Below are 15,025 nucleotides of genomic sequence, written 5' to 3' on the forward strand. Positions count from 1 at the left end.
TTGTTGAGAAATTTGATTATTCCGTAGAATTTCCATAGTCTGGATTTTGCTGTTTGTGTCTCTGTAGTATTTTTTTTTTATATTCCTCTATCCTCGGTATTTCCTATAAATTGATAGATATAGATATCTGATGAGATTCAAGTTCAATTTTTCTACAAGACTACTTCATACTTATGTTTATGTTCTAGAGGCATATATATCTCATCTTTAATTTTGTGATGCTAGCAGTAGGTAATATTCAATAGGTTGATCTCTGAGTGTATTAAGGGTTGAAAAATGGCGATATTGTATTGTTCTTTATTTAGGGACTACTCCTATAAAAAGAAAATTTCCTTCATCTACTATTTGGTTTACTCAATGGTACAATTTCTTTAGAAAAATTAACATTTATTAATTTTGACTTTCATATTTTAGAGCCATAAACTTTTTTTTTTTTCAAGTCTCAAACATTTTCATAAGCAGTACCTTATAGTGCTTACAAGGTAAAACGCCTGCCTTGAGGGACTAAAAGTAGGAAAATAAGGAGGCAGGACCACTGGTGACATGAGATTTGACCAAAAGCATATGTATGCAGCCTCAGCTACAGCAGATTTTCTTTTTTCCTTGCATCACATAAGGTTCTCCTATGTAAAGGTTTACAGAAAAAAAAGAAAAGCCACCGTACCTAAGAACCTTGAAAAGTTGTTTTCTCTGAAGAGTATATATGCTTTTCCCTTATCATTCATAAACATCTTTAATAATCTGTATTTTCCCACTTTGCACTGCCCCCCCATAAGTTCATAGCCAAGTTTTCTGTTTAATTTTGGAACAATAATTTGACAGTAATAATTTGACAATTATTTAACAATAAGAATTTCTGAACTGTACATCTGCAGTTTTCCTCAATCTTCATCTTCCGTACCTATTTCTGTGTTTCTTTCAGGTGATTCAGATTTTCTACTAGCAAAAAAGGGTTTGATTGGACAAAAACATTTTCATAGCCATCAGTCATCCATGAAATTACCTTTTTCCTGGTACTCTTCTTGCTGATAGGTGTTATTTTTAAAATCTTTACTAACCTAATAAGCCAGAAATGGTTTCTCATTGGACTCTTAATTTGTATTTCCAGGATTACTGGTTAGCTTCAACACTTTTTTATGTTTATTAACCAAGTTTAAAATTGCTTGCTTGGTAGGTGGCTGGTGTTTAATTGAGGAGCTCAGCCACTCAACTCAAAGACAAGACAAATGAAACCCAGACTACCTCACTTTTATATTTAAGCTATGACTCCGCCTCTGTTTTTTTCCTCCTCCAACAGAGCCCTTTGTGTGTGTTAACAGTCGGGGAAAGGGGTCTCAGTCTGCACAGCCGGCGAAACACTGTATTGCCCCCAAACATGTGTATTATGTTCACAGCCTAGTTCTGATTTGAGTACTTACGGGAAGAGTTCCTGAACCCTAACCGCGGCTGGAGGACCGACTATCGCCGGGACTCTTTCTGCAGGCGTGGCCTCTCTTGTTCGGCCTTCGATTGGCCCTCCTGATCCCGCAGGACTCGCGACGCGGGCTTGCTTAGCGCGGTTGATGCGTGTGTTGAGTGGCTGCTTCTGCCTTTCTCTCTCTCCACTTTTTTTTTTCTTTTTTTTTAGCCATAGCTATGGTTACCACGTCTCTCCCCGCCTCCCTCCACCTGCCAAGAAGGCGACTGGCCATTGGCTGCCTGTCACCAAGTAAGGCAGTCATTGGTCGCTGGTGAGGACAGGGCGCTCCCCCTACCCCAGTCTCCCGGGTCTCTTGAGGAGCCCAGCAAGGAGGCTCCGCTAGTGCCGCCGGGCCAGGGGCTGCCGGGACCCGGCTGCCGCAATCGTTAGCGGGTCATGTCGGCCGCCCAGGGCTGGGACAGGAACCGCCGGCGGGGAGGAGGCGCCGCAGGCAGTGGCGGCGGCGGCGGAGGTAGCGGGGCCGGCGGGGGCAGTGGGGGCAGCGGGGGTCGGGGGACTGGCCAGCTCAACAGATTCGTGCAACTCTCCGGGCGGCCGCACCTGCCAGGTGAGTCGTGGGACAGGGTCCTGCCAGCTTGCGGGCGCGAAGGGAAGGCGACTGCTACCTTTTCTTTTCTCCCTGGCTTTCTTTTCCTTGGGAGGAGCAAAGGCAGGCCCCACGCATAGCAGAGGAACTGGGGCTTAGAGAAAAGGAAAGGTGTCTTTGAGGTCAGGGACGGAGCAGGAACACAACGAAAAGAAGCATTTTTGCTTTGTTGAAAGCTCTGTGCTGAGAGTTGTGTTTTCTTTTCAAAGGAGAGGCCGATGTTTCATTGACATTCCCAAATGTTTCGGTTACTCTGTTCCCAGTCTCATCCTCTTCCGCAGTTTGATCCTGTAAAAGGAGGATATTGGCGCCTAGCTGTGGGACATTATTTTTTAAAGGGTGCTAAGTTGAGAGAAGAGGGAAGAACATTCCAAAGAGTGTTTTTGTAAAAACCACCTCGAGTGTTTAAGAGTTAGGCATTCTGAGACTAGAAAGGAGGAGGAAAGGCGCGGGGAGGGGGGTAGAGGGTGTTGGAATGTGGATGGGGAACAGAACCAAGAGAATTAGGAAAAACTAGTTAAATTATTAGTATTTTGCAATGTCCAGAGACAGAATCGATAACGTGGTCTAGATTTTAAGGGGAGAAAAATGAAGATCAAGAATATACTTGGTGACAAAATTATGATAAAAGCAGCTGATTGAGAATTGGAAAAATGTGTCCAATGTGATTATTTTACGTTTTGGCCTACAATTTCCTATCCTGGAGTTCAGATGCTTTAAAAAACAAATCAGATCGATGTGTGTGTGCCGTCAATTTTAAAGAGGTACATTTGTAAGTGAAGTGTAGTAGAGGGAAGGTAGGGAAGTAAATATTGCACAGAATGTCAAATATTATATTGGGCAAGCGTATTTTTTTTACCTTGAAGAGAACGATCAGGAGTGATGTGTTAATCATTCACCATATTGTTTGTGAATAATGTTGATTTTATCAGTGATATATTTGCTTAGCCGGTGAGTTTTGAGAACATGATGGTTTTTGAATTCATTTTAGTACCATGCCTGTGGTTCTAAGTAGTCAAAAATTATTTGATTAATTTGTAGACAACAAAGGGAATTTTGCACGTTCAATGAGACAGTTGCTTGCTGGTGATGAGGTTATTGATGTGTATTAGAAATGCACATTAACCATTTATATGTGCCATTAAAATTAACATTGAAGCAGTTGTAAATAGTCAAATATATAATGTACTAGGAGTTGAGTTTGAGGTGATAGTATCAGACTGGGTATTCTAGAACTGCTATATATGTGATCTTTAACATGAAAAAGAAAAAAGGAGAAATCCTTTTACCTACCTCAAATTAACAGCAAAAACTTCTATTTTTGTGTATTGATAGATTAGAAGATAAATCTCTTACCAAAGACTATTACCGGTTTTCCCTCTACCACTGCGATCTTTAGGTCTTTGATCTCAGATTAATTATACCATGGACTTCATATAGGCATTCCCAGGCTCCAAGAACCTAGTTGGTGCACTTCCTCACTGCCACCACCAGATGGCAGTGGAAGCCATGCTTTCTGATGTGGGGCTTAGGTGTGGAGCTATTTCTGCGTTTCCTTAGCACACAAGGCCAAGAACAGCCATTTGTCCAGAGGGAAAGATAAAACGTGAAAAATTTAAACTGTGAGAATTCATGCAATGGGATGATCAGCTTCTTCTCTCTTTCTTTTCCTTTTGATTGGTGCTTCATTCTTCCTTCCCCAAGTAGGCAGCTTCTGTCATTTCTTTACTATCAGAATTGGGAACATCTGCCATCTCCATATATTTCAAATTCTTTTACACCAATTAATTATTTTCCCCAACATTGCATTTTGGCTGTCCCCTCCCCCCACACTCATTGAAAGGTTGTATATTGAGGTGTTTAAGATTTTAGGTGCTGGTGAGGCATAGAAATATCTAGGCCTGTTTTATGGCTGACCCTGGAGGTTAAAAAAGGATTCTTTTTTTTAAGTTTTTGTAGCTAACTTTCTCTCTCCATTGACATCTAATCCCATTTTCCATTTTTTGTCTGGCTCTACCAAGACTGCCAGATACTAAGCACCCAGAACCCTTTCTTACTTTTTGCACGCAGACCCTCCATCTAGTCCCTGATGAAACAAAACAAAACACTCTGGTCTTCCTGGAGTGTTCTTGCTCTCTCCTTCAGTGGTAGCATCTTTATCCACGCAGTTACGCAACCTGAAACTTGGGCATCCTCCTTAAATTTTCTTCTCCCTTGTATTTCAGGTATAATTAATCACCAAGTTCCATTTATTTTATTTCTGCTCTATAACTCCAGCTCATGCTGCCATCATCCTTCACTTAGGTCTGCTGCAGTTTTCTAAGCAGTCTTCCTGCTTCTCCTCTTGCCCTGCAATACCTATGGCACACTCATCTTTTGCAAACGCAAATCTATTCTCATCTCTGCTTACAACCCTTCACTAGCTTTTCATTGCTTTTAGTGTAAGGCAAAAATCCTTAACATGACCTAAAAGGCACTGCATTGTGTAACTCTTGAGTTAATTTTACGTCATATGGTCTTGCTCTTAGATCGTTTCCTGCTACCTTAGACATATCATGCTCTTTCTGCCACGAGGCCATTTCACATGCTATCCCATCATGCCAGAACTCTCTAACTCCACTTCTGTTTTTTGGCTTTTAGGGTTTTTTGTTTTTGTTTTTTAGCTTCTCTTCCATTAGAACTTAACTCGATCACACTGTGTTTTCAGGGATGCCTTCTTTGACCTTCTGATTTATTCTCTTCTTTCTGTACACACTTACAGTGCCATGTGGTTCTCCTTGGGCATACTTATCATTTATGGGTGATTCCTTGATTTGCATGATTTGACACTCTTCGTATATGCACACACACTAATTGTGTATATACGTCTATACATATGTACATGTACTTAAATTCTAGATGGATGCATTGGCATTATATGTAAGCAATTAGTTTCTTGTGAATTTGATTGATTAGTGTGGTTCAATCCTCTACAGCCCCATTGACTCTGGACAAATGGATAAAATCAAGTTCTTACACTTAAAAGTAGACCACACTCTGCATTCATGGTGACAGCACAAATGATAATTTTGTGAAACCTTGTTTGAGCAGCTTCTTGCCTTTTTGCTGTCTCCTAAAATGAAATCATGATTTTGTGTTTGTCCCATAGGCCAAGACATTCATAGCTTGTTGGTCCTGGATTTCTAATTCATAATCTCTATACACATAGTAAAGAAAGAACAGGGAACATTTTTGTAGAATAGGTATGCAGAGGTAGAGCTCAGGGGCACCCAGATCATGGAGATGATAGAGTGCAAGTTACTATTGTGATTGCACGGTGTCAGTTTGATTAAATGTATTACCTGCGATGACAGTTAGACATTGTGGCTAATGAAAGAACTGAAAAACTGACAAGGAGAAGGAAATATGTAACAACTGGTAAAGCTGGGCAAAAACAGTACTGATAACTTAAAAATGTGAAATGTGATATATGTTGCTGATATAAAATCCAAATGGTACAAAAGAGCATATGATAAAAGGCAAGTTTTCCTTCTACCTTTGACCCCAGCTAATTGGCTTCTTTCCCTAGAAGCAAGCAATGATAAATTTTGAGTGTACGTGCGTGTGTGTGTGTGTGTGTGTGCACTTGCACATGGAAAGAAATGGTAGCATTTCTTTGTTTGGATGGGCATTTAAAATGTTTACAGTCTTGCTAATATAAATGATGATATGATGAATATCTGTCTATATATTTTTGCACATGAGTGAGTCTGTCTTTAGAATAAATTCCTAGAAGTGCAACTGCTGGGTCAAAGGATATGTACTATTTAGATTTTCATAGATATTGTGAAATTGCCTTCCATAAAGATTGTACCAGTTTATGTTTCACTGTTGGTGTTGGAGTGCTTGCATCCCAGGCCCTTGATAATAGAGTGGGTTATCAAACTTTCTAAAATTGCCAATTTAATAGGTGTATTTTTTTTTTTTTTCAACGTTTATTTATTTTTTGGGACAGAGAGAGACAGAGCATGAATGGGGGAGGGGCAGAGAGAGAGGGAGACACAGAATCGGAAACAGGCTCCAGGCTCTGAGCCATCAGCCCAGAGCCTGACGCGGGGCTCGAACCCACGGACCGCGAGATCGTGACCTGGCTGAAGTCGGACGCTTAACCGACTGCGCCACCCAGGCGCCCCAATAGGTGTATTTTTCTTCATCTTTTCAATAGGTATAAGAACCATATTTGTTAACTTTATTTATAACATCTGCTTATAGTTTTTATTCATCTGGTTATATTTTTTGTTCATTTTCTATCAAGATGTTTAATATTGTTTATAGGAACTCTGTGTTTTAAGGAAATTAGTTGTCTTTGCTATGTATTGAAGGTATTTTTCATAGCTCATTATTTGGCTTTTGACCTTGTTTATGGTACAGTTTTTCAGCAGAAATTAAAATTCTTTTGTAGTTGTAATTATCATTCTTTTTTGGATTTTAGATTTTGCATCATAAGAAAGGCCTTTCCTATTTAACTATTATTTCTGATTAAAATGAAAATTCTTGTTTTTTCTAGGTACTTTTATAATTTTACTTTAAGTTAAATGTACTTATCTATATAAAATATAAATTATGTGAAGTGTTAAGGTAAGAATCCGACTTTTTTCTAGGTGGCTACAAGTTATTGCAGTATTAAAATACTGTCTATAGGTGTACTTGATTCCTACATATAATTTGAGGTTCTTACTGGGCTTTTATCCTGTTTCATTGATCAGTTCACCTATTTATACCTTAATGACCCCATTCTTTGATTATAGTCTGCTCTTACTCTACTTGCCAGGGTTTTCCTGGATAGTCTTGCTTGTATAGCTCCTCTCCCCCATGCTGTTGATATTTTTATTGATAGAACGTTATGGATTGATTTAGAGATATTTGATGTCTTTTTGCGGTTCATTCTTCTGTTCCAAGAGCAGGGAATATATTCATTTCTTGTTCAAGTCTTCTTTTGCATCTCTCAATAACATTTAAAAATTTTTTCATTAAGACCTTTCACATTTCTTTTTTTTTTTTTTTTTTTAATTTTCTTTTCAACGTTTATTTATTTTTGGGACAGAGAGAGACAGAGCATGGACGGGGGAGGGGCAGAGAGAGAGGGAGACACAGAATCTGAAACAGGCTCCAGGCTCTGAGCCATCAGCCCAGAGCCTGACGCGGGGCTCGAACCCACGGACCGCGAGATCATGACCTGGCTGAAGTCAGACGCTTAACTGACTGCGCCACCCAGGCGCCCCTCACATTTCTTATGTTTAGCCCTTGGTATTTTATCTTTTTTGTTGCTATTGTAAATGGAGTTTATAGTTTTATTATATCTTTTATCTTGTTTGAATGTGGGAATGCTGTTAATTTCTGAGTGTTAATTTTGTATCTAGCCACTTTTAGAATTCTAATACTAGCTAGTTTCCCCGTTGTCTTTTTAGAGTTGTGGGGTTAAATAATCATATCATTACCAAATAAAGATAATTTTATCTGCCTCTTTCCAGTGTTTATACTTATTTCTTCCTTTTGTCACATTATTTTGGCAAGTACTTTCCAAAATGTATGAAACAGTAAGATAGTGGATCTTTGTCTTATTCCTAAGTTCATTGGGTGTTTTTGGTGCTTTCCTGTTGGAATGTGATCTGACTTCAGATTGAAGTGTATGTATTTAATCATGTTAAAGTAGTCCACTATTACCATTTTATTAAGATTTTTTAATACAGAAGTAAATTTCATCTAAAACCTTCATCTATAGTTTCTTTGAAAATTACATAATTCTTATCCTTTGATCTACTTTTGTGGTGAATTGTACTACTGGACCATCCTTGCATTCCTGAATCAATTCACTTTGTCACAACGTATTACTATTTTAAATGTGCTGTTGGGTTCTATTTGCTAAACTTTATTTAGAAATTTCGTATCACTCCTCATAAGCTAAATTGCTCCGTAGTTTTTGGTTTATCTTTGTTGGATTATGCCACTTTCATAAAAGTTATTTCAAAGTTTTGGTTTTTTGTGCTTTTAAATTTGTTTTCTTTCTATCTCTGGCTAAATGGCATTGAAGTTAAAGGTTTGATTCAATTGCCTGTGAAATCTTTGGACCTTGAGTATTTGAGGGGAAGAAAAACTATTTGACAAATAATGTCTGCTTTTATGATAATTTGGCTGCTTACAATATACATCTTTTAGGGGAAGCTTTGATAATTTTATTATCCTAGAAAATAACCCATTTCATCTAAGTTTTTAAAATTATTTTGTGTGAAGTTGAACAGATACTCTTTTATGATTAAAAAAAAAATTCCTGTGTTTTTTTCTTGGTTCTTGGATTTTAGAACCAGCTCTTGGATTTATTTAAGTTAGTTCTACTATTTTCTTATTTATTACTTTTTTCTTTCATTGTTTTAAATCCTTCCTTAGCTTTTCTTAGGTTTTATTTTGTGGTTGTATTTCTGTCTTTTTATGTTGGATGCTTAATGCTCTTTTCATTCTAAGTGTTTAAATTATAAGAATGCTTCTAAATACTGCTTTAGTTGTGTTCTGTAGGTTATAGGCTTCCTGTTGTAGTTATTTTCTAAATATCTTGCAATTCCATCAATTCCATTTTTTATTTATTTTCTTTAGTACAAAAGTAGTTAATCCCTTTATTATTATTATTTTTTAGCCCCCAACTCCCTAGTTAATCCTTTTAAACTCTTTCTTAACATTTCCATTTCTGTTTTCAATAGCTTGAGATATACTTCACATGTCAAACAAACAATTCACCATTTAAATACCAGGGTTTTTTAATATAGCCAGATATGTGCAGTTATTATCACAGTTGATTTTAGAACGTTTTCATCACCTCAAAAAGAAACCTCATATTTTTTAGCTGCACCTCCCTTATCCTCTTGCTTCCATTCCCCACCCCACCCCCACCCTAAGCAACCGCTACTCTACCTTTTGTCTCTAGAGATTTCCCTATTGTAGACTGTCTCATATGAATGGAATCATAGAATATGTGGTCTTTTGTGACTGCCTTTTTTTACTTTGCATAATTTTTTCAAAGTTCATCCATGTTAAAGTGGTGGATATCAGTACTCCATTCCTTTTTATGGATAAATAATATTCCATTGTATGGATAAACCACATTTTGTCTATCCATTTATCCACTCATGAGCATTTAGGCTATTTCTACTTTTTGGCTGTTAAGAATAAGACTGCTATAAATTGTGTAGAGATTTCTGAGTGAACATATGTTTTCATTTCTCCTGGGTATATACCTAGGAGTGAAATTGTTAGGTCATATAGTAGCTCTGTGCTCTATGTTTAATATTTTGATTAACTGCCAAACTTTTCCAAAGTGGCTGGAATTTTACATTCCTACTAGTAGTGTATGAGGGTTCCAATTGCGTCCACATGCTCTCGTCAACACTTGTTATCTGACTTTTTATTTGTATTTATTTATTTTTATTTTTTAAGTGTATTTATTTATTTATTTTGAGAGAGAAAGAGTGAGGAGAGGTGGAGAGAGAGGGAGACAGAATCCCAGGTAGGCTGTGCACTATCAGCACAGAGCCTGATATGGGGCTCGAACCCAACTGCGAGATCATGACCTAAGCCAAAATCAAGAGCTGGACGCTTAACCGACTAACCCACCCAGGCGCCCCCCACCAAATTTTTAAAAATTTATTTTTAGAGAGAGAGAAAGAGTGCACACATGTGAACAGGGGAATGGGGCAAAGGGAGAGAGGGAGAATCCAAAGCAAGCTTCACACTCATCATGGAGCCCCACAGGGGCTTGATCCCATGACTCTGAGATCACGACCTGAGCCTAAATCAAGAGTTGATGCTCAACTCACAGAGCTACCCAGGTTGCCCCTGCCTTTTCACTTTTTTAATTGTGTTATTTGAAGTGCAAAAGTTTTAAATTTTGGTGAAGTCCAAAAATAAATAAATAAATTTTAATGAAGTCCAGTTTATCGATATCTAAAACTCTTGCCAAATCCAAGGTCATGAAAACTTATCCCTATGTTTTTTCTAAGAGTTTTATATAGCTTCCCTTTTACATTTATGTTTGATTCTTTTTGCGTAAGTTTTCATGTTTGGTGTAGGGTAGAGATTGTCTCAGTTGGCTGCCCTATTGTCCCAGCATCATTTGTTGGAAAGGCTGCTCTTTGCCCATGGAATAGCCTTGGCATTTCTGTCAAAAATCAGTTGACCATAAACATTCAGGTTTATTTCTGGACACTTGATTCTATTCTATTGATCTATATGTCTGTCCATGTGCTGTTACCTCACTGCCTCCCATGCTTTTGCTCTGTAGCAAGTTTTGAAATCAGAAAATATGAGTCCTCTTAGTCTTTTCCAAGATTGTTTTGACTATTATAGGTACCTTGCAATTCCATGTAAATTGGAGAATCAGCTTGTCAGTTTATATGAACTCAACTGAGATTCTTGTAGAGATTTGTGTGGAATCTGCATATCAGTTTGAGGAGTATTACCATATTAATAACATTAAGTCTTCCAATCTCGAACATGGGATGTTTTTAATTTATTTAGATCTTCTTTAATTCTTTCAACAATGTTTTATGGTTTTCAGAGTTCGCTTATATCTTGCTTGCCTTTCTCAGTCCTCTTGTCCATGTCCTTTACTATGTTTTCAGCAGTGTTTGTACTCCTTTGTGTTATATTCAATGAAGATTTCATTTCAGTGTCAGTTTTATTTTTTCCTTCCATTTCTTTCCTGCTTTCAACCTGCTTATGTTTCATCTCTTCTATGGTCTATCTTCTTTGAGTTAGAATCTCTTAAATTTTTTCTGCCTTTGAAACATCATTAATTTTGGTTCAGTATGGTTTATTGTCTTCCACTTCTTACCACCACAATTATAAAAGGAATAGAAGCTCATTATTAAAATTTGGTAAGTATTGAGTGAGAACTTGAAAATCATCCATAGTAATTCCGCTTAAAAAACCACTATATCAACATTTTGACATTTTGCTTTCCTTTTAGTTATCAGTGAGTTGTTTTTTCTTTAATACTATGTAAGTAATTACATATCACTAGCAGCAACTTGGATTCTGTTAAAACTGTTGTGTATTTAGGGGTGCCTCGGTGGTCCCGTTGGTTGAGTATCCATCTCTTGGTTTCGACTCAGGTCATGATCTCGCAATTCACAGGGTCAAGCCCTGTGCTGGGCTCTGTGCTGACAGCATGGAGCCTGCTTAGAATTTTCTCTCTCCCTCTCTCTGTGCCCCTCCCCTGCATGTATGCACTCTCTCTCAAAATAAATAAATAAACTTAAAAAGAAAAACAACAAAAAAATAACCCAAAAGCTGTCGTATGTTTAAATATTTTACTCATAAACACTCATTTATATTTTCTTTTCTTTTTTTTTTTTTTTTAAATTTTTTTTTTTCAACGTTTATTTATTTTTGGGACAGAGAGAGACAGAGCATGAACGGGGGAGGGGCAGAGAGAGAGGGAGACACAAAGTTGGAAACAGGCTCCAGGCTCTGAGCCATCAGCCCAGAGCCCGACGCGGGGCTCGAACTCACGGACCGCGAGATCGTGACCTGGCTGAAGTCGGACGCTTAACCGACTGCGCCACCCAGGCGCCCCTCATTTATATTTTCTATTATTAGGAAGAATCTGTTTCTCAATTTATTATATGAATAACTTTTAGGTTTTCTTCTAGCTGATGTCCTATTTTATTTCTTTTCTTTTTTTAAGAAAATTTTTAGTGCTTATTTTTTGAGAGAGAGAGACAGAGACAGAGAAAACAGATGCACAGGGGAGGGGTAGAGAGAGGAGACACAGAATCTGAAGCAGGCTCCAGGCTCCAAGTTGTCAGCACAGAGCCCGATGCAGGGCTCGAACTCACAAACTGTGAGATCGTGACCTGAGCCAAAGTCAGATGCTTAACTGACTGAGCCACCAGGCACCCCATGTCCTGTTTTATTTCTCTCAGTTACAGCCAGGCTTTCAAAAAGAATAGACTCTGTTATTTATTTTAATTTCTTTTTTTTCTTTTCAATCTATTGCAGTCTTGCTTCTGCCTCCTTCATTCCACTCAAGTGCTCTTGTTAAGGTAATAACTTCCTAATTGTTCAACCCATTGGATACCTCTTAGTCTTCATCCTACCCAACTTCTCTAGATTTTTATTTTTTTTTCTCTTTTTTTTTTTTTTTTTTAATTTTTTTTCCCAACATTTTTTATTTATTTTTGGGACAGAGAGAGACAGAGCATGAACGGGGGAGGGGCAGAGAGAGAGGGAGACACAGAATCGGAAACAGGCTCCAGGCTCTGAGCCATCAGCCCAGAGCCCGACGCGGGGCTCGAACTCACGGACGCGAGATCGTGACCTGGCTGAAGTCGGACGCTTAACCGACTGCGCCACCCAGGCGCCCCTCTAGATTTTTATTTTGACACCTCCTGTACTAGAGCCTAGGAATCCATAATTAGACAAAGTCTCTATTCCTGAAGAGCTCTTAGTTATCCTTTAGGTCTTGAACTTCTCATTAGTTTTCCTTTATCTGCCCCTTAATATTAGTATCCAAGAATATATCTGTCTGTTTATTTGTTTTCCCTCCCTACTCTTGTATTCTCCCTGGGTGATGTTATTAATTTCCTGACAATGCCTAAATCTGTCTCCAACCCAGACCTACTTTCCTGTTGGACTGTTTGCCTGTGGCTACTAGACATTACCACCCAAGTTACTGAAGAGTACCTTAAATTCAGTGTCTAAAAATAATTTCATCATCTTTCCTGCCAAACCTGTTCTTTCTTCTTTGCTCCTTATCCTAACTAGTTTCATGGCTAATTCATCCATTTAGTGACCCAAGCCAGAAACCTGGGAATCACAGTGGATTCCTTCCTTTTGCTCACCTCTTACCCAATTGGTCAGTCTTCTCAATTTCTCCTCCTTACCCTAACTCTTCAGTTTGTCCCTTTCTTTTTTTTTTTTTTTTTTTTCAACGTTTATTTATTTTTGGGACAGAGAGAGACAGAGCATGGACGGGGGAGGGGCAGAGAGAGAGGGAGACACAGAATCGGAAACAGGCTCCAGGCTCCGAGCCATCAGCCCAGAGCCCGACGCGGGGCTCGAACTCACGGACCGCGAGATCGTGACCTGGCTGAAGTCGGACGCTTAACCGACTGCGCCACCCAGGCGCCCCAGTTTGTCCCTTTCTATCTCTCTAACCTCACCATTGATGTCTTCGATTTTATATTTCAGCTGTATAGAAGTATTTGTAGTTAGTTGCCTTAAATTCTTGGCAAAAAGTAGGTTGGAGAGAGAGATTTAAAAAAATGTGTAATTTACTGTAATACTACAGTACATTTTATTTCTTCTTTCTAGAGTGCCGTTCTCCTAATTGTCTTCTAAGACCCATTCAAGTGTACTTTATACAACTTTTTAAAATTCTCTCTTTTTTTTTAAATCTCTTTTTTAATACAAATAGGTTGTTTGTAATGAGTAGGTACTGTGTGTCTGGCCCTGTTCAAGGTGTTTTATAACCATTAACTTATTTAATCCTCATAACCTTGTGAGGAAAATAACTTTTGCATCTTCTTCTCTGATGAGGAACTGAGGCTTAGAGAGAAGCTACATAACTTGCCCAAAGGTATATAGCTAATAAATGTCAGAGTTCAGATTCAGACCAGTCTTTTGGACTCCAAAGCCCATGCTATTGTGCCCCTTCTTTGTGTCACCACCTTCCTTTGTATATATATACAAAGTGTGTATCACAGTACTGATGTATACTGAATTGCAATTCTCAACTTACCTGCTTGCTAACTATGGGTTCCTTAAAGGCAAAAGTAATGTCTTACTCTTTACCGTATTCTGCAGAGATTAGAACACTGTCCAGCTCCTTACTATGCTTTTAGTAAATGTTTATTGGATGAGTTGGTAATTGTCAATGTCTGCAGGTATTGATGCAAGAGAGTTATTTTACATTACATAGTCTAAAATAGATTTTCTTTACTGAGGCATTTAGCACATACAAGTTTTGTATGGCTTTTCTAAATATTCTTTTTTTCCGAGTACACTTTTATGTTGAACATTATCATAAATAGTTGTACCACTCTTCCATCTGTGCCTTGATTCTGTCCCCTCCTGCCTTTCCAGAAAATGTATATTATGTCCTGTGTCTTCAACCTTTTTCTCTCCATCAAATCATTCCTATAGCATTATAGCTTTAAGTTTTATGTCTTCTAATCTCTCCTTTTCCTTTTTTGTTTTTAAGTTTATTTATTTATTTAGAGAGAAACAGAGACTGTGAGCAGGAGAGGGGCAGAGAGAGAGGGGGGGAGAGAGAATCTCAAGCAGGCTCTGTGCTAGGAGCCCAGAGCCCAATGTGGGTCTCGAACCCATGAGCTGTGAGATGATGACTTGAGCCAAAATCAAGAGTCAGACACTTAACTCACGGAGCCACTCAGGTGCCCCTCTCCTTCTCCTTTGATAGCCAAGTTTGTGAAAGCATTGACTAGAGTTGCTGTCTTAGTCGCCATACCTCCCCATCACGTCTTTGAAGTAGGTCTTGTTAAAGTCACAGAATGACTAATGTGTTATCAAATCAAACGAATGTTTTTCTATCTCCATTTTATTTGATCTCTCTTCATTTTAAGACATCCTTTTCCGTCAGCTTTCTAGGTGTCAGATCTGCTCTTCTTATTATGAGTCTGGCCTCTCATACCCAGTCTTAATTTTGTCAACTCTTCCTTTTCGACCAGGCCTTAATGTGAGTTCTCAAGTCATGATCCTATGCCTCCACCCTTTTTTTTTTTCAAACTTAATTTTAAGTATTCTCTTCCAAATCCATGGTTTTCAATTTCTATCCATATGCCAATAAGTAAGGCCACTTTCTAACCTCTGCCCAAATCTCTCTTGAGGGCCATATACTTACTGTCTTCACATCTTCCCTTACATGCCTTATATCCTTCAAGTTCTGCATGTCTAAAACTGAATTTGTG

The 15,025-nt window shown here is 38.4% G+C and overlaps 1 protein-coding gene across 3 annotated transcripts in view; it reads left to right on the plus strand.

Moving 5' to 3' along the window:
- The first annotated feature begins 1,711 nt into the window (after positions 1 to 1,711).
- KLHDC10 (kelch domain containing 10) overlaps positions 1,712 to 15,025 on the plus strand; it is a 72,774-nt gene continuing 59,460 nt past the window's right edge. Inside the window, exon 1 of one of the 3 annotated variants that reach the window (XM_045495632.1) lies at positions 1,712 to 1,931. In XM_045495632.1, the coding sequence (XP_045351588.1) occupies positions 1,856 to 1,931 (76 nt within the window). In that variant the 5' untranslated portion in view covers positions 1,712 to 1,855. Of the gene's footprint in view, positions 2,028 to 15,025 lie in introns of all 3 variants that reach the window. The other 2 variants (XM_045495631.1, XM_045495633.1) reach the window with 2 other exon arrangements.

This window comes from Leopardus geoffroyi, chromosome A2 (genome assembly GCF_018350155.1).
Source record: "Leopardus geoffroyi isolate Oge1 chromosome A2, O.geoffroyi_Oge1_pat1.0, whole genome shotgun sequence".
In the NCBI taxonomy this organism is placed as follows: Eukaryota; Metazoa; Chordata; class Mammalia; order Carnivora; family Felidae; genus Leopardus; species Leopardus geoffroyi.